The sequence below is a fragment of the Molossus molossus genome, unplaced genomic scaffold, assembly GCF_014108415.1.
Source record: "Molossus molossus isolate mMolMol1 unplaced genomic scaffold, mMolMol1.p scaffold_m16_p_10, whole genome shotgun sequence".
Lineage (NCBI taxonomy): Eukaryota > Metazoa > Chordata > Mammalia > Chiroptera > Molossidae > Molossus > Molossus molossus.
This window is the reverse complement of record NW_023425345.1, coordinates 103,687,951-103,706,722: the sequence shown is the minus strand read 5'-3', so window position 1 is coordinate 103,706,722 and position 18,772 is coordinate 103,687,951. Positions and strand designations below refer to the sequence as shown.

The 18,772-nt window shown below is 36.0% G+C and overlaps 1 protein-coding gene across 8 annotated transcripts in view; it reads left to right on the top strand.

The window, feature by feature from the left end:
* Positions 1–18,772, top strand: part of PSPC1 (paraspeckle component 1) — a 116,859-nt gene that overhangs the window by 79,279 nt on the left and 18,808 nt on the right. The window contains exons 8-9 of one of the 8 annotated variants that reach the window (XM_036251119.1): positions 2,282–2,310; positions 3,909–3,926. The exons of 4 other annotated variants lie outside the window; for them this stretch is intronic. In XM_036251119.1, coding sequence (XP_036107012.1) covers positions 2,282–2,310; positions 3,909–3,911 — 32 coding nt within the window. In that variant the 3' untranslated portion in view covers positions 3,912–3,926. Of the gene's footprint in view, positions 1–2,281; positions 2,404–3,908; positions 3,927–8,934; positions 9,206–18,772 lie in introns of those variants that run through there. 3 more of the 8 variants (XM_036251112.1, XM_036251117.1, XM_036251115.1) reach the window with 3 other exon arrangements.

Below are 18,772 nucleotides of genomic sequence, written 5' to 3'. Positions count from 1 at the left end.
ACATCTCTCTACTATTGAATATGTATTTTGAAGTTTGATTTTCAATACTAGGGAGAAACTGATTTTATGACATTATAGTTGTTATTCCCAAAGGTTTTGCTATATTTAAATTTTGTGGGGTTTTTTTAGCCATGTTTAATTAAAAATTACATTTAAGGAACATATCTTTAAATTAAACTGCAAATTAACTCACCAGCCATTGATTACAGCGTATTTATTTCTCATGTAACAGTTTAGTATTACTGTCATGCTTCAACATTTTTTAGAGAATACGCTATTTTAACATGAACAGCATGTTTTTGCATGGTTTCTGGTTTTGACGCAAGGCATACTTGGAAAGAGATAAATTTGGTTAATAATTTAAAATCTCGAATAAACACACTTGGGTGTAAAGAGTAATTTAGATGACTTTTGTACCAATTAAATTTTTATTATGTATTATTTCATGTTCTTTTCTCTTTTTTAAAGATAAAACAGTATGGAAGGAATTATTTTCTAAAATTTACACCATTTACAGGCTTTTGTTTTTGGCAGTCATGGAGATTGTAAAATAATAGTTAAAGACTATTCTCATTGCATTTTCCATGAGTCTTGATTGGTAGAAAGTAGGAGTTTGAATATTAATCATAGTGTGAGGAGTTTTAACATGATAGTTTTTAAGTAATATCTATTGCACCTAAATATACCTTTCCCATTGTCTATATTTTTAGTCATATAATTCTTAAGTTTTAGCTTTATATTTTGCTTCAAAGCTGAATTGAGATTGGGAGAAACTTGATCCTTTGTTAATACCAAGCTGTCTTTGGCCAAGGCAATGGAATTCTGTAAGATTCATTCAAGAACATTTGAAAGCCAGTGCACAAAGATGTGCTAATCTGCTGAACATTCTAGTGTCCGGCTCAGCTCTGGCTCCAGGAAAAGAGTTCTACACAGCTTTCCCCCTGCATCAAGAAAATCCTTGTTCCAGTACTTACCAAGTTTACCCTGGGAACAGTCAGCTTCTGGGAGACAGTCAAGTGGAGCATCTGTGAACTCCTAGCTCTATTGAGTTTTTAGTGTTTGTGTAGTTACACATCTGTGGCGAGTTCAGTCAATATTTTTTCTTGTGAATTAGTATACTAAGGAATATATTTGAATGTCATTTGCTTATAAGTGGTAGAGATAAAAATAAAGAATTTAGCTTTTCTAAATAAGTGTAAGTTTGTTCATATATGCTACCATAATTCTTTCCATAAAATGGTAATATGAAATAATTTTAGTATTATAATATCACAATACTATGTTTCTTTTTGTGCCATGATTTGAAATGCTGAGTTTAAAGTCTGCAGGATTTAGGTTTCATATGCTAATATACATAAAATAAAGGAACATTCATTTTTCTGATTGTTTTATTTCAGCAATGTAATTTGTCTGAATTTCCATTTTTGTTTATTTTGAAAATAAATGCATTGATTTTCTCGACAGATCCAGTTTTTATTTGAATAACTATTCATTCACTGGTATTTCATATAGTTTAATTGGTTATTCTTCCTTGAGTTCTTAGGTTTTTCTATTTAAATCTGCACTGAGTGTTCAGTGGAAGAGATTAAATATTTGTTTTTTAACTATATACAATATCAGTATATTAGGGAAGAAATTGTTTTAGTTGTAATTGTGATTTAAGAGAAATTATCAGTAAGGACAGTAACTGACATGGATCTTGTTTCTCAAATACTAATATAAATTTATACCTTTACGTTTGTTTTTGAATTTTTTTTTTTTCTTTATTGCTTTTAGAGAGAGAGAGAGAGGGAGGGAGGGAGGGAGGGAAAGAGAGATAGAAACGTCGATGTGAGAGAACAACAATTGGCTGTCTCCTGCATGCCCTGCATGGGATTTGGCCCACAACCTGGGCATGTGCCCTGACCAGGAACCGAACTGGTGACCTCCTGGTGCATGGGGTCGATGCTCAACCACTGAGCCTCACTGGCCAGGCTATAGCTTTATGTTTTAATCACAAACATAATTAAATATTTCAGTAACTTGGTGTTTATGTGTAAAGTCTATAATAATTGCTAAATGTCAGTGTGAATGAGTAGTAGTTACTAATTTAAGAAAAATGAAGGTTAGGTTGATAATTACAATGTAGATTTTGAATATTAGAGACCATAAATGTGTGATTGATAGGAAGTATTTTGTGAAAGAATGTGATCAAATGTATGTTTAAACTTTTAAAAAGTTTGAAATTTAGTGTCAAATGGGGCTTGTCAGAAATAAAAGTGACTTTTTTTTTTTTTTTTAGTGACACAGGAAGTTTCCTGGGGAATACTGGTATTTGAATGTTTTGTGTGTGTGAAAAGTTTTGTTACTATAGCTAATAACATGTTAAAATATATTCCTGAAATTTGAGACAGGGTAGTGATGATGTAAAAACTCAGACTTCTTGTTTTCAAGAATAAGCTAGTGAACACCCATATACCTAATTCCTAGATGATGTTGTAAATGTTTTCCTGTGTTTATTTTATAGACAGATATTCTTAGGGGCTTATTTTGGAGGGGTTCAGTACAAGGGAACTACTTCAAAGTAAGTCTCAAGCTGTATAGCCCAGTATGGGTTTATTTCATGGTAAATAAATCATGAATAAATGAACAGTACTTTCATATATAACAAGAGCAGTATTTCCTTTTCACTATCCTTCATTGTTAAATTTAAAAAATAAAACAATTTTAATGTGCTCACTTTACATATTGTTTTTCCCAGTTGTGTAAAATGGAGTATTTGTGCAATTTCCCAGTTGAATGTGGTTAAGTAATTTATGGAATGTCACTGTGGGGAAATAGTAAAGAATTTCACTATTTTAATAGTATCTGATCTTTAATTCTGGATTTATGCATTTTATATCGTATTACCCCCTACCCCACCCTCTTTTTTTTGGTCAAACTGTCTTCTAAATGTAGGAAAATACTTTTAATTTTTTTGTTTCCTGACTATAACAGTATTAATGATTAAGTTTATATCATACAAGACTGAATATTTAAATACCCAGTGAGAGTGCTGTGTTATTTTGGGAATATTAGTTGACCACTTGTCTTTTTCTATAAAACCATGCTTAGATTATAAATATCTAAGGCTTCCTTTTGGTTGAAACTTCCTATTCCTATATGTTTTTATTTACCTGGTAGAATCTGCAGTCTGTACTTTTTATAATATTTAATTTCTTTTTCAATAAGAGAAGCCTGTATTTTCTAGATGAAGGATACTACATCCCTTAAAGTAATTTAGCTAGAGTTCATAATTACCATTTTTATTTTTTATTTAAAAAAATATTTTTTTTCTTTATTGATTTTGAAGGGAGAGGGAGAAAGAGAAGCTTCGATGAGAGAGAACATTGATCAGCCACCTCCTGCATGCTCCCCATTGGGTGGGGATATGGCCCACAACCTGGACATGTGCCCTCACCAGGGATCAAACCAGTGACCTCCTGGTGCACCGGTTGATGCTCAACCACTGAGCCACACTGGCCGGGCCTAATTTCCATTTTTAAACATTATTTTTTGAGTATATTGTTTTATTGCTCAAATTACTGTTATCTCTATCAACTCTTCCTTTCTCTGCAACAGACATTATATTTTATTGACTATGTTTATGTAAAAATCTTACATTAGCACTGTTTAATTTTGTCTTTCTGAGTTAAAGTATTGCATTTTAGAAGAGATGGTATTCTGCTTCTACATGTAAATAAAATATAGTCACCTAAATTTCATGTGAGGTACTTCACTCTCAAAATTATGACTCAAAATAGTAGGTTTAGGTAGAAGAAGAAGTGTACTTAGTTTGAATATAGGACTTTTTCTTTTCAATCTTCCTTATTTTAAAAAAAATTTTTTTTGTGTGTGTGTTTTTGTTTTGTTTTGTTTTTGTTATTCAGTGAATACAAGCATCCTGCGTTATGTCAATAGTAATGTAAGTGGACCTTATACTTCTTAAATGCTCTATATAAGCAAGTGTATCATCCGTCGTATTGAAGGCTTTGGATTAATATTTACATCTAAAAGTTGTTTTTACTTCTGAAATTGTTATTACAAACTTCACATTTTTATTATATATCTCAGTTTAAGGTATAACATATGTATTTGAGATAGTATCAGACTCTTAAATGAGTAGCCACACTGGTTTATGTTTTATGTTATATCTATGTCTGGATCTCTAAGACGTGTTCCTCCTTGTTCTATTTTTTATTCAAATGGTCACTCAACTGGACTTTTGTAAATGTGAAATTTTAGATACTTTTTGGGTTTTAGAAGAACTGTGTAGATATAATAGTATGAATTACTTGCATTTTTATTTTTGTATGCTTATTTAAGTTTATTTTCTTCAAAGTATTCATATTATCTCAGGTGAAAATAGAGACCATTTTATTTTATTGTATATTTTGCCAGAATAATTTGTTAAATTTTCCTCAGGGTATTTTCAGATTATTAGATAATGCCAATCTGTGAGACATTGCTTAGATTTATAAATCTGTGTTTTTACCTCCTTCATTGATTTTAGAGAGAGAGAGAGAAAGAGGAAGGGAGAAGAGAGAGAGAGAAACATCAATGAGAGAAAACATCGATTGGCTGCCGCCTACATGCCCCCTACTGGGTATCAGGCCCCCAACCTGCGCATGTGCCCTGATCAGGAATCTAACTGGGGTGACCTCTTGGTGCATGGGTCGATGCTCCACCACTGAGCAACACTGGCCGGGCAAGTGTTTTAATGTAATAAGAAAAAAACCCTTACACATAGTGATGCCCTTAATAATTTTTGTCCTTTTTAATTTTGGAGTCAGTAGTGACTTGCTGAATGATTATAATGTTAATTCTTTGACTTGGTTAGAATATTTTAAATATTAGGATCACTATAGAGCCAACAGTTTAGCAAACTGAGTTTAGTAATTGGAGTAATTATTTACAAAATGATCCTTTCTCATCCATAGAGAATTTATGGGGGAGTCATGTCATTCAGAATTTCACTTGATGCATTTATTCATTGTACCTGTATGTACTGAGGGGTTCTTTTATGTATTGGACCCTTTCCCAGGGCTGATGTAACAGCAGTGGGAGAACAAAATTCCTGTTCTAAGGTAAGAGACAGCAAGCAGCCTTGGATTGGATATCTCTAACTTCTTGGTTCTCTGAGTCAGAATACCCTGGAGGGCTCATTAAAACACAGACTTTCTGGGCTCCACCTCAGAGTTCCTCATTCAGCAGGTCACAATGGGGGGGCTAAATAAAGTACATTTCTAAAAAGTTCCTAGGTGATACTGAGTTTAGGGACTTTATTTTGAGAACCTCTGTTCTAAAGTGTTACTCAAAAGAGGCAATATTTTTTGGTTGGTTGATTTTTGTTGGCATAATGACTATCCTGCTATATTGTGTGTTGTGGACAAAAAGGGGCCACATGCTAACCTGACAAGCTCAGGGAAGGGCTTGCATGGTGGTCTTGCAAACTCAAGAGACTTAAAGGATGGTCTGAAATTAAAACTTTTCAACTAAAGCAGTTTATGGCAGGTAGTTATGTTCTAGGCTAGAATCTTCGCTGACAAAAGTCAAACTAAGCCTGTCTATTATCTTTTGCATGTGTGATAAAATTTCTTTTGAATGTCAGGGTAACTCCCCCTTTTTCCAGAACCCTCAGGATATACAACCAATGTACCAGAACACAAATCCTCTCTCATTGTTATCGTTACCATGTTAATTGTTGACTGTTAACTATCCTGTACCCACTTATGTAAAAGATGTTATCTATCTACCCCAATCCCAGAGGTTTCTCCCACCTCCCTAATCTATCTACAGTGGATTTCACGTAACCACTTGCGCCTGCTTTTCTGATTGTAATGTATAAACTAATGTGCAAAACTGCCATTCTCTGGAGCATTGTCCCAACCTGTTGAGAATTTTCTTCCCGGCAGTTGCTCAAATAAACTCATATAATTTCGCCTTAGGTTTGAATGTTTCTTATGTTGGCATTGTCTATGATCCCTGGCTATTTATAGACACCCCCCCCCAAACACACACACACACACACACTGTTCCAGCTACTGCCACCTGACAAGCAGTGACAAATTTCATTATTTTTGACTAGGCATTATCCTTGCCATTGAGTGCTAAGTCTTATACATAATATGTCTTTTTGATGCCTTAAAAATTTTTTTTCTTTATTGGTTTTAGAGAAAGAGGAAGGGAGAGGGAGAGAGAGCCAGAAACATCGATGAGAGAGAACATTGATTGGCTGCCTCCTGTATGTACCCCACTGGGGATCAGGCCCACAACCTGGGCATGTGCCCCGGCTGGGAATTGAACCGTGACCTCTTGGTGCGTGAGTCGATGCCGAGCCACACCGGGCCAGGGTTTTTTGATGCCTTTTTGACCTAGGATTTTGTATTCATAAGACTATTTAATTCAAGTGAAGAGGTATTAGAAAAGTGCATTTTAAAAATTTTGTAAAGTGTTTTTGAATTTAACTGATTTTCAAATATCCATAGCAGTATGAAAAATGAATCACTATAATGATCCATATCTGTATTGGTATATTTGAACATGCTTATGCCTGCTGGGTGAAGGAGCTAGAAAACTGTCCTCGTCTTTGCCTATCATCCTGGAAAATATAAGTAGAATGACACCATTTTGATGGATTAAATATCAGCCTGACCCTTTTTGGTGTTAGCTTGTCTTTGCTTTTCTAGATTGAAGATGAATATTGAGTAAATGTGTTTTCTAAGACTTTGGGTATATTCATTAATTATAATTTTCTCTGCATTGCAGTTTTGTTTGTTAGTCACTTTAGAAAGTAATGCTGTCTGAGGAGTTCAATAAAGGGATCTTTATTAACCTATTTTTTAACTGAAGAATTCTCATGCAGGCTAATGAAAGTAAAACTTTGTTTCATGTACTTAAAAATGTATGTCAGATAGGTTCTTGATGCACTTGTTTTTCTGTTAAACTATTTATTCCAATTAAATTATTTTAACTCCTGTGACTACAGTTGAGTTATATCTCTATAGAAGTCAGTGTTTAACTTTATTTTTAGGCATGTGTGAATGCAGAAAAATATGATAAATTTTGCAAAAGGAAACTTTCCTGAGTTTGTTTCCCAGTTTATAATGATGTTTTCTCATTCAGATTATGGTTTCCCTATATTCACTGCTTCCCTATATATATATTTCTTTTAAAATAACAGTAAGACGAATATGTGAAGGTTTTGGAAAAAGACATACTCCAAATTTGGGGGGTGGGAAGTATAATATAGAAAATATGTATTCACATTCTTCTGTCTTGCAATAAATACCATGTGCTTTTATTTTAGGAAGAGTAAGTTTAATCTACATCCTAGTATTTGTGCTACAAGGGTTAGAGGTAAGGTAAACTAAGGTATAGTGGTTCATATTATGATCTAGACCTATGAGGTATTCCATAAGTTGATAAAATACAGATCTCATAATTTGGAGAACTTTGCAATTACTTGACCAATGTGGAAGAAAGTTACCTGTCACAATATGTTTCTAGTCATTCTTTTTTATATAGGTCATGTAAGTTATCATATACATACTAAATACAGAGGTGGACACAAGTAGGTTTACAGTTGTAATATGAATAAATAATATAAGAACAAATAATAATACAAGAATAAACTTTTGTGTACTCACAGCTGTAAACCTATTTTTGCCCACCCCTGTAGTTTAGCAACATTTGGAATACTCAGTACTGGTTTTCTACGATTGCTGTATATGACAGTTTCTTCCCGTCTGGACACTTAAATACAGCTATGCACAAAGTAGATCAACCGTCAGACCTTGTGGCACATGTGTTCTAGACCTAGAGGGACAAAGAGTGACGAAACAGTTGAAATGATGTCACAAGTGTAGAGAAAATGACAGTTCCTATTTTAGATAATGGGGCTAGAAAATGCCTTTCTGAGAAGATAAAGGGATAGCATCCTGTTTGATTTAGTGTCTGCTGGCAAAACGAAGCTGTGATGGTTAAGTAAGTGGATGCAGTATGTGCACTGTGGGAGCAGTGCTGTCCTGGGTGGTGGTCATGTGTGACTGTTGAATTTTAGGAATAGGACCAGTGCAACTGTAACTAACTAAAATTCAGCTATCAAGTGTTAAGCATACTTGGAACAGTGTGGGTGTGTGCATCTAAATCTAATGAACTCTGAATACACACAAGTATGGAAAAACATTTACCACTTGATGTACACAGAATTGCAAAGACTAAATTTAGTATGATGAAATGAATGTGAAATATCACCGATTTTTATATGATTACATACTGAAATATTTTGACTATTAGGTTAAATAAAATATGTATACTATTAAGCTGATTTCATCTGTTGCTTTTTTCCCTTCATTAACCTAGCTCCTAAGTAATTTAAAATTACATTTTCATTTTTCCGTTGGGCATTGCTGTCTAGAATAGTAATTTTGTTAAATTTTTATCTTTTCCTTACATGATTGTAATCCCAGAATCTCATTACATGGTCTGTAATTATGTAATTCAGTTATTGTTATCTTTTAAAATAAATAATTTGAAGTTGAACTTTAAAGTTTGTGAGTACATACCATTAGGTGTCAGGGTGAGACCAAATTTCCCGTGGTGGAATTTACTTGGTGCTTGTGCCGGAGTGCAGAGGCATGGAACACCCAGTACTCAGGAGATAAAGGGTACATATTGAGCATATATTTTATTCCTTTTACTTTTATTTATTTTCTTTGTGTTTATTATCTACTTGGTACTCTCTTCATAAAATATTTAAGCAAATATTGTAAGTCCTGAACAAATTTTGTCATTCAAGATTTCTCTTAAAACCTTTTTGTGAAGTTTTCATGTTTATTTGTGTACTCCATTCTAGAATGTCAGCTCTAAGAGAGCAGGGATCTTATTTATCAGTGATTTGTCCTCATTTTTTAGGAAGTCTTGATTAAATGTTTCTTCGGTGAATGAATGATACCAACTGTAGGACAGAGGATGTTTATTCATGAGTATCCAAAAATGAACAAAGTGTGGTGTCCCTGTACTCTTGACATTTGGAGTTTATTGGGTGTCTGAGAGCTACAGAAAACTGTTTGACTAGTTGGTAGTAATGGAAGGAATTGCAAATACTCTGAAAACCTAGAAGCAAATGTACACCTATGTTGGGAACACTTCATTCAGAGGATAACTTTTGAGCAGATCTTAAAAGGTGAGTATATACTTGCTAGTTACCATTTTGTTTGTTTTTTGAGGGAGAGAGTAAGGACGGTATGGTCAGAGGGCTAATTTGAACATGGGGGTGGGTAAGAATGGAGAAGGCAAGAAGCTTAGGTAAACTAAATTAAGTTTTGAGCTTTCTTTTTTATTTAGTTGACTAGGAGTCAGGACAGTTATTTTAAGTACAAGAGTAACTGGATCAGAAATAGAAAGCAGAGGGACCACAGAGAACTTTGATCTACTTTCCACCCCCTTACCCTATTACATGTTATTTCAAAGGATCTTTAGTGTTAGGTTTGCTCAGAGGCCGGGCAGGAGTAATTCATAAGGAGGGTGAATTTAACAGACTGGTTGGTGTGTAGGTGGGGAGAGGGAGATGCAGATCTCTGAGTCTGTGGTTTGAATGGTGGAGTGATAGTGATATCACTAACAGACAGGGACAGTAACTGTGTTCAAGATTGGGGATGGGGTGTTGGTGGCTGCCTGAGGGGGGTGGTTTTATATATTTTGGGTTTGAATATGTATGGTGGTTTGTTGAATTTTAAAAACTAGACAATCTGTCTGGTAACAGCATTCTCTCTCAGGGCATGACCATGTATTACTGAAGGTGACTGGTGCTCTGACTGGTCCTGCTTTCATTTTTGCTCTTGCAATTCATTCTCCCTGTAATATCTGCTTCATCCTTTTGAAACATGAATTAGATCCTTGTTCCTGTCCTTCAAATGCAGCTGCTTTCCCTTTGAATAAAAATCCAGCTACATATTTGGATACAGGGCTTTATTTGATCTGCTCTTGGTAGACCATTTCAGCCTCATCCACCTATCATTTCTTGCTCCTTAAATACTCAGGTAGTTCCTTTGTCTCCCCAGGTATTTTTGTAGATCTCTAAAGAGCTTTTCCTCAGTAGAAGGACACATCACCTCTTCTCATTCCTGTCACTTGGTCTGTATATGACATTTACTTGTTTTGCCTGCATTTTATTAACCTTTTATTGATGTTCTCAGTGTCACAACACATTGTTTGGCACATAGTATTTTTTTAAACAAGTCTGATGGAGAATCCAGGAGAAAAGTACAGAGTAATGGCACAGATTTAAGACTGGAGTTGTCACTATCAGTTGAAATGTATGGGTGAGAATCATAGATGGCTTATTCTTTCAATAAATAGTTATTGAGCATTTTTATTTAAACAGCTAGTTAGAGTTGCTCTCCATCTTTGAGCTTGGACTCCGGCAGGTGACAGGAGAAATTACGGGAAGCAATAATGAATTCTCAGACAACTGCATCTTTGTGACAGCAAGAAGAGCCAGCAAAGAATATGAGAAGCCCAGTTGTTAATAGAACTGGGAGAAGGTCTACTCCTACACATGTCTAAATAGAAATATGTCTAAAAAGAAAGTACTAAGAGAAACAGAATATGTAAAGGGAGTAATTTGGGATGATGAATGGAAGTTTAAACCTTTTTGTCTGAGGCTGGAGAGTGGATAAGTTGGTGGTATGGTGGAAGACAAGTTCTTAACAATTAGGACAATAATCTCAGGGTTTAAAAAAATTTTTTGACTTTAAAAAATTACAGTATATGTTTTGTGTATTGGCTATACTGGTACAGTGTTTGGTGTTGGAGGAACCCCAAGCAAGGATAGTAGTACTGGAGTACATTTAAAATAATTGCATGAAATATCCAAATTTTATAATTATCTTTAGGAAAATAGTTTTTTTCTAACAGTGTAAAATGAAGGCTGCTGGTTTTATAAGATTACATAGTTATTTTCTTCTATGTGGGTATACACTGAAGAGCTACTAGAAGCAGCAAAAGGGGAGGGCAGATGGACGATTAAGAGCAACTCATCAGGAAATGTTCAAAACGGGCTCTTGTTAAAATGCAGCAACTTTTCATTGATGTGGCTATCCATATACGCTTCTGTGTGATCATCATACACACTTCTACAGAAGCGACAGTAATCCTCTTATTAATTGAACTTTAAAATTGATGAAGTTGTTAAGGTGTTCAAGAGAAATAATTCAGTAAAACTTGTATTTTGTTATGAAGGGCACACATAATCCTCTTTGAGGCTTTGATAAATAAGTTGGCTATTGCATCTAAAAACATTGAAAAATTATTTTGCACAAATATTGGGATCATGAAAAGCATATAATGCTTAGTTTGAAGAAACTTTTCTCTTAGTTTTTTGTGTTAATAGTTCCAATTTGAGAGTGAATAGTTTTTCAAATACCCTAAGGAGTTCTTAAACATGACTGATTCCCTTCCACCTGTCCTGTTTTCACTTGCTTCTTTTAGTATAGTCTTTAAGTTTACATTTACTACTGTTCAATTGGATGGATTGTAGAGATTTTTAAAATTACCTGTAAAGTAGGCATTGTTAGCTTTTTAGGATTGCCTTTAAAATGATTATTGAAATGTTTCTAAGAGGACAGATTAAGATTTTCTTACATAGTGCTATTACTGAAGTTCCTGCGTTTTAGTTTTTCATTTGTTAAGTAAATTTAGTATGTTCTTGTAAGTATCCTAAGCTATATGTTTTATAGTGAATGTAAATTAATATGAGCAGGTCAGGAAGAAGCGTTGAGTGCCACCATGTTTTGAGGACCTTCAGAAACTATTTGTTTTGCCATGTCTTCTCTCCTTGATCTCAGAGCTGATGAAAAGTTGGGAGATAAGTGTATGATGCAATATTTGTAAAGGATTAAAAATTTTTCTAATTTAGATTATGTTACAGTTTAGGTAAATCAGCTTGTTACAGTAATATCATCTAACTTCATTTGGAGGATAAATGGAATCAAGTCAAGTTTGCCAAAGTTCTAATGTAACTTTTTTCTATATAGCTAATGCATAGTATGTGAAGTATAAATATATTTTAATACATTCATTTACTCGGACCATGGTGAAATTTTTATTAAAAGGGTGGAAAGAGGATTGGTTTTTAAGACCTTTAATTAACTGTATAAGTTTTTCATAAGTGTTTTTTGATTTTGGTTAATTCTCACCTGAGGATATTTTTCCATTGATTTTTAGAAAATGGGAGGGAGAAAGGCAGGGGGCGAGAAAAAAATATTGATGTGATAGAAATACATCGATTGGTTGCCTCCTGCACATGCCCCATCCAGGGCTAGGTATCAAACCTGCAACCCAAGTATGTGCCCTTGACTGGGAATCAAACCCAAGACCCTTCAGCGTGAGCACGACACTCTTAACACTGGCCAGGGCAGTTTTTCATGAATTTTTTACCCAGCTTCAACAAACCTCTATCATTTCCTTAATTTTCCATGTACTTCTTGTCCTGTTTATTTAGCTCCCCTCCTCACCACACCCCTCTGGAGGCCTGCCTTTTCTATGCTCCAATCTGGGTTGTTGCTGTCTAGAATAACAGCAGCAAAAACAAAACCCTTTCATATTCCAGTCCTCTTCTGGACTGTATATGCTCTTGGCTGGGCTGTCATTAACTAAACACTTGGATTCATTTTTGACAGTTAACTATAATTCTTTCTTGTTTGTCCTTTATAGTTATTTTGCATGGTACGTAAGTGCACGCATACACAGTACCATGGGTGCCAGTACTACAATGAGTTTTGTTTTAAGAGCACTTTTATATTGTTAAAAGTATTAAAATGCTAATTTAATGTACATGCTTTGTTGCTGTCACATGATACTTGGATATATACTAACACTGTATTTGGTCAATAAAACATTTTAAAAACAAAATTTAAAGGGCCCATGAATTGTAAAGGATTATATCATTGTCATATTTGGAAATAGCATAGGTTAGTGTATACCAGAAGTAGTCGTAGGTTATAAATGACTAGTTCTATAATAGATATGAGTGACATGAAATACGAGTTCCATTCCAAAGTATTTGCTTCATTTACTAAAGCAGCCATTGTGGGTTATGCACAAGGGTGCTTTTGTTCTTTTTTTCTGGTTTTTAATCCTCATTCGAGGACATTTTTGCATTTATCTTCGGCTAGAGTGGGAAGGGAAAAGAGAGAGAGAAACATCAACGTGAGAGAGACACAGAGTGGTTGCCACCCACACGACCCCAACGGGGGCCAGGGACAAACTACAACCGAGGTACGTGCCCTTAGCAGGAACCGAACCCGGGACTCCAGTCTGCAGGCCAATGCTCTAACCGCTGAGCCAAACTGGCCAGGGCATGGTGCTTTTGTTCTTAAGCAACTCCACACTCAGAGGTATAGGTGAGACTATGGCACAGCAATTACAATACATTGTAACAAAGGCCCAAGGGAAAACCAAAGGACATTAACATCAATAGGGGTAGCACCTTTTAATAATCAATTTATCTTGCACCATATTTGCAAGAAAGCACACGGGAATACAAAATAAATTTTGGATTCCTGTTACTAAGAGTGCATCTTGTGTGGTTGGCTTATTAGAGCAGCATGCAGTGGTTTATCTAGTACCCATGACCCATTTGAAAGAAATCACCAGCTATGTGTACAGCTCAGCAGTGCTGGGTAAACTTGGTGACTTGACACATGAAACCTGTTGTCCAAAATTGAGTGTTACTGGGAGTTTGGAGAAGAGAAGTGGATATAAGATAAACTAATTGGGAAAGATTTGCATAGGATGAGTGAGAATTGTTGTTGCTGAGAGATGGAGAGGGTTAGAGGGCTTTTTAGAACAAAAGGGAGAATACCTAAATGAACGAATCATCTTTCATGATGAGTTATATCTTGTTTTGGTAGGAGGCACTATCACAGAGGACCAGTTATGAATGAAGGTAAAGGTGCTCGAAGCTGGTAGTCAGTCACCTGAGATGAGGTTGACAAAGGGTTCAGATCTTATTCCATGATAATGAGTCACCTGGAGTTTTTTGGCAGGAGAGTGATTGTGTTTCAGAAAGGTTAACTAGGTTGTGGGAAGGATGCATTTGTAGTAAGTCAGACTGGAGAAAGGGGAAGCAGTTGATATGTGGTGGCAGGATTGAAAAGGAAAAATGGAAATCAAGACATACTGATTATGAAAATGTTAGGACTTGGTGGTTAATTGGGTGTGGGGAGGGTTATGTGGAACAAATAAGGCAGGGAAGATTGGTGTTAACAAAATGGCAGGTACTTTTGATTCTACCACTTTCTAGGAATAAAGGCAGCAAGGTCAGGATGGAAGGCATCAGATCCATGTGACATCTAGAAAGGGCATTGAGTACAGAAAGTGGTGTTTAGGAAAAGGTCTTGGCTCAAAAATTCGGATTGTCAACAAAGTAAGCAATAATGGATAAATGAAAGTATGAGACAAATAGTTCACCAGTGTAAAATTTATATAGGCTAGAGGACTGAGATCTCTCCTAAACATCTGTAGATGAGGCTGTAGCATGTAGATCTGGAAGTACCTGGTCATGGACTGAGTCTCACGCTGGAATACATCTAAGCCTTTAAGGCTCTTTAGAACAATATGGTCACATTTACTGGTCACAGACACAAGCAAGTTAAAGAAAAGACATGTATTGGAGGTTATTGTATTCATATTTGGTCAAAGGTGGCATGAGGAAATGTGGAAACCAGAGGTGGAATTATCCCTATTATTCCTCAAACTTAAAGTTACCAAAATAGTTCCTATTTTGTAGCTATCAGTCAAATTGTTCTTGGTAGCTAGAAATAATCTATCACACCATTGTACATTAGTTAGCTTTCAATGCTGTTGATGCATAACTTTAATATAGTTTTGAATAATATGTATCTGGTACACAAACATGGAAATACAAATTGGTATGTAGCAAAAGTAAATTTCTCCATGTGTCCACCAGTTAGTCACCCAGCTTCTCTGTCCAGGGGCAAATGTTGTGACTAATGTCTGTTTATTCTAACCATGAACAATGAGAACTTAACTTTGTTCCTTGCATTTCCCAACTAAATCTAAAAAGTCAATAAAATGAGGTCAGATGTTGATAGAAACACATTGTTGCAGGTAATAAAAATTAGTAGTAGAAGTTATATGATTGAACTTGGGAATGCTTTGAAGTCTAAAGTTGCCAGTGAGAATTCCAGGAATTAGAGACCTAAAGACTGTGCTTTAAATAATAGAGTATATAAGTTGCTATCTGTTTTAGTAAAGAACTGTTAATATCATAAAGCTATATGTTTAGGGTTTTTAAATGGCATGATGAATATTAACAATTTGCCTTATTAGGTATTACATTGAATTTAATAATGACTTAGTTTAATTCTTTCATGATAGAGAAGAAAGGCATTATACTTAAATTCAGAAATTTTCCATTTAAAAAGATTCTACTGTACTCCAGGACATTATTAACATTGCTGTGACCAAATAGCCCCTAGTGGATGCTTGAAAATGTGAGTAGTACTGAACCCTATATGTACTATGTTTTTCCCCAAACATACATACCTATGATATAGTTTAATTTATAAATCAGGCACAGTAAAAGATGAACTGTAATCAAAGTTATGTGAATGGGTCTCAAAATAATCTTATTGTACTATACACACCTTTTCACTTAAAGGAAGCGCTTTGTGGCTTCTCTTTGGCATGTCTGAATTGCCAGCATCACTGATTTTGTGCTTGGGGGCCATTCTTTTTTTTTCTAATTTTTCTTTTCTTTATTGGTTTGAGAAAGAAAGGAAGGGAGAGGGAGAGAGAGAGAGAGAAACATCGATGAGAGAGAACATTGACTGGCTGCCTCCTGCATGCCCCCCACTGGGGATTTGGCCCACAACCTGGGCATGTGCCCTGACCAGGAATCGAACTGGCGACCTCTTGGTGCATGGGTCAATGCTCAATCACTGGTCCACACCAGCCGGGTTTGGGAGCCAGTCTTAAGTAAAATAAGCACTAGGATTCCTCAACAAGTGAACTGATAACCTAGGCAGCTGCCAATGGATGGGGAGTACGGTATGCATGAGAAAAAGATTAATCCCGTCCTGGAAGGGACTGTGTGGGATGGCATGAGATTTAATCATGCTACTTAGAACAGCGCACAGTTTAAAACATGACTTATTTCTGGAATTTTTTATTTAGTGTTTTTGGACCGCAGTTTGCAGGAAAGCGAAACCCCGGATGAAGGGTACTATTGTACTTCACTTACAAATCAAAAGATAGCAACTCTAGGCTGTATTTTAGGTTAGCTTTCCCTAGAATTAGTAAAAAACAAAACACTTGTGTTCATTCCCAAAGAATTGTGATTTGCTATTTTGTAGTTATTATATAGATTTGAAGTCTTCATAGCAAAATGAAATGATTTTTTTAGTTAAGAAATTTATGTCTTAGAATAGTAACCTAACAATAATGAATACATTTATACCCAAGGACTTGAATGAGTGCAGTTGGCTATTTGAAAACAAATCTTTGCCTTATACTTGAATGTTCATTATAATTGTGAATGTTATCTCCCCATGTTATGACAGAGAAAAAACATTGTTTTGCAGGCTCGCTAACAAATATTTATTGAGCACATACTGTGATGGTACTAGGAACTGTGCATTAGACACTGGGACTACCTGTTATTGTGGGTTGGGGAAACAGTTGTGTCCATTTTAGCTAGGATGGTCAGGGAGGCTCCTCTGAGGAGACATTTGAGCTGATACCTGAATGATCAAAAAGGAGGGACTTGCAAAGTTGGAGGTGTTGAGTTGAACTGAGTTCAGTGTGTGAGGGGATTACCATGTCATGCAAGGAAGAGGAAAATGTCTGTTGTATCTGAAATTGTATGAACAAGGCAAGTTGTTTTTCAACCCTTTTTTTCTAATTGACCCAACCCTCTAATTTTACCACAGATAGCTGTTTGGGTATTGTAAGTGTATCTTTTATCTGTGCTTTAAACATAAGGGGTTAAGATTTTTGCCCTCTCCTCCCACCACCTCCAACTAATTTTTTCTTTCTTGGGGACCATGTAGATAGACAATGCATGTCCTGGCAAATAGTTGAGACTTTTCTTGATGAAAAAAGAAATGTTTGGAAAGGCTTGGTATGGGCCACATAGTAATGTAAACTAGTTCATGTTTTAGAAAAGAATTTTAACTACTCATGGAGACTTGACTGAAGGAGAGCCAGAATAAAAGCTGGCAAACACATTGGGCCAATAAGGTGAGGTGGAAGGTAATGGTGGCATGGTCTACAAAGACTGTTGGTAATGTAGATACAGACGAGAAGGGAGAAGGCATTAATGGTGATACATAAAGTATGTCTGTGTATACTATTGATGAAAGCTTGGGGAAATGTCCTCTGAGATGTAGAGAGGTTGCTCTGTGCAACATACTTTATTGTAGGAAAGAAAGTCCTTTGGGAAATGAGAATCTCAAGTCTGATTTTTAACCTTGATATACTTTTGTTTCATGTTTTTTAGTTATTTGGGTATAATTAGATGATTACACACAACCCCACTCCCCAGTAACTTAGAATGTCAAAACTCTAGGTTCATTACAAGTTTTTATTTTGTCTCGGTAGGAACGTGTCCCCACCCCATATTTTGTGCCTTTTAATGGGGGTTCTGTTTTAAAGCCTGTCCACTCTTCTGCTATAGTAGTAGTGGTTATGATTGTTTCTGTTAGAATGAAATCATCTTTCTGCAATTCTTAGACCCTCTGAAATATGGAGGGATACTACTGTGAATTCCATAGGCCATAGGGACTCTGATACACAACATGTTTATGGCACTTTTGTTGAGTCTGGGAACAGATTCAGTCACGCTAGAGTTACTAGAATCAAAATGAGAGTTATATATGCCACAGTTGAATGTAATTGATGCAGAGTTATTGGGAATGTCTTTTTTTATCTTCACTCGAGGACATTTTTGCATTTATCTTCAGATGGAGCAGGAGAGAGAGAAACATCAATGTGAGAGAGAGAGAGAACAAATGGTTGCCACCCACATGGCCCCAACCAGGATTGGGGACAAAACTGCAACCGAGGCACATGTCCTTAGCTGGAATCGAACCCCGGACTCTCTGGTCCGTGGGCCGACTCTCTAACCGCTGAGTCAAACCAGCCAGGGCGGGAATGTTTTAATAAGCCCAGACGGTTCACACACCCTTCAGCAGGTACCATGTTAGGCGTTGCCACGGGAGACGTGCTGTACCCTGGGTTGTGATGAGATGCAGTGCACGTGTCGTGTTTGGAGCTTTTAGTGATGGACATTTCTTGAATTTTTTAGATGATGTGGAGGCACAGAAGTTTGAGAAGTGAGATTTATCACTAGTATTTTTGTCTTATCCTCTCCCCCCCCCCCCCCGAGATTTTCACTCAAGGATATGTCTTTTTTGATTAAAAGAGAGGAAGGGAGAGAGAGATAAACATTGACTGGTTACCTCCTGTATGCACCCCAACTGGGCATCGAACCTGTGGACTTGGTATATCTCCTTATCAGCAATTGAGCCTGCAACCTTCCAGTGTACTGGACAATGCACCAACCAACTGAGCCACCTGGCCAGGGTATTTTGTATCTTTTTAATACCTTATTTTTGTGTCTTTTGTTAATCTGGTTTGTATGCTCCAAATTTCTCTCGATAAAGCTGAAGTCTTGTGCTTTTTAAAAATAAGTTTTTGACAGACTCAGAGAGAGAGCAGGCTGATA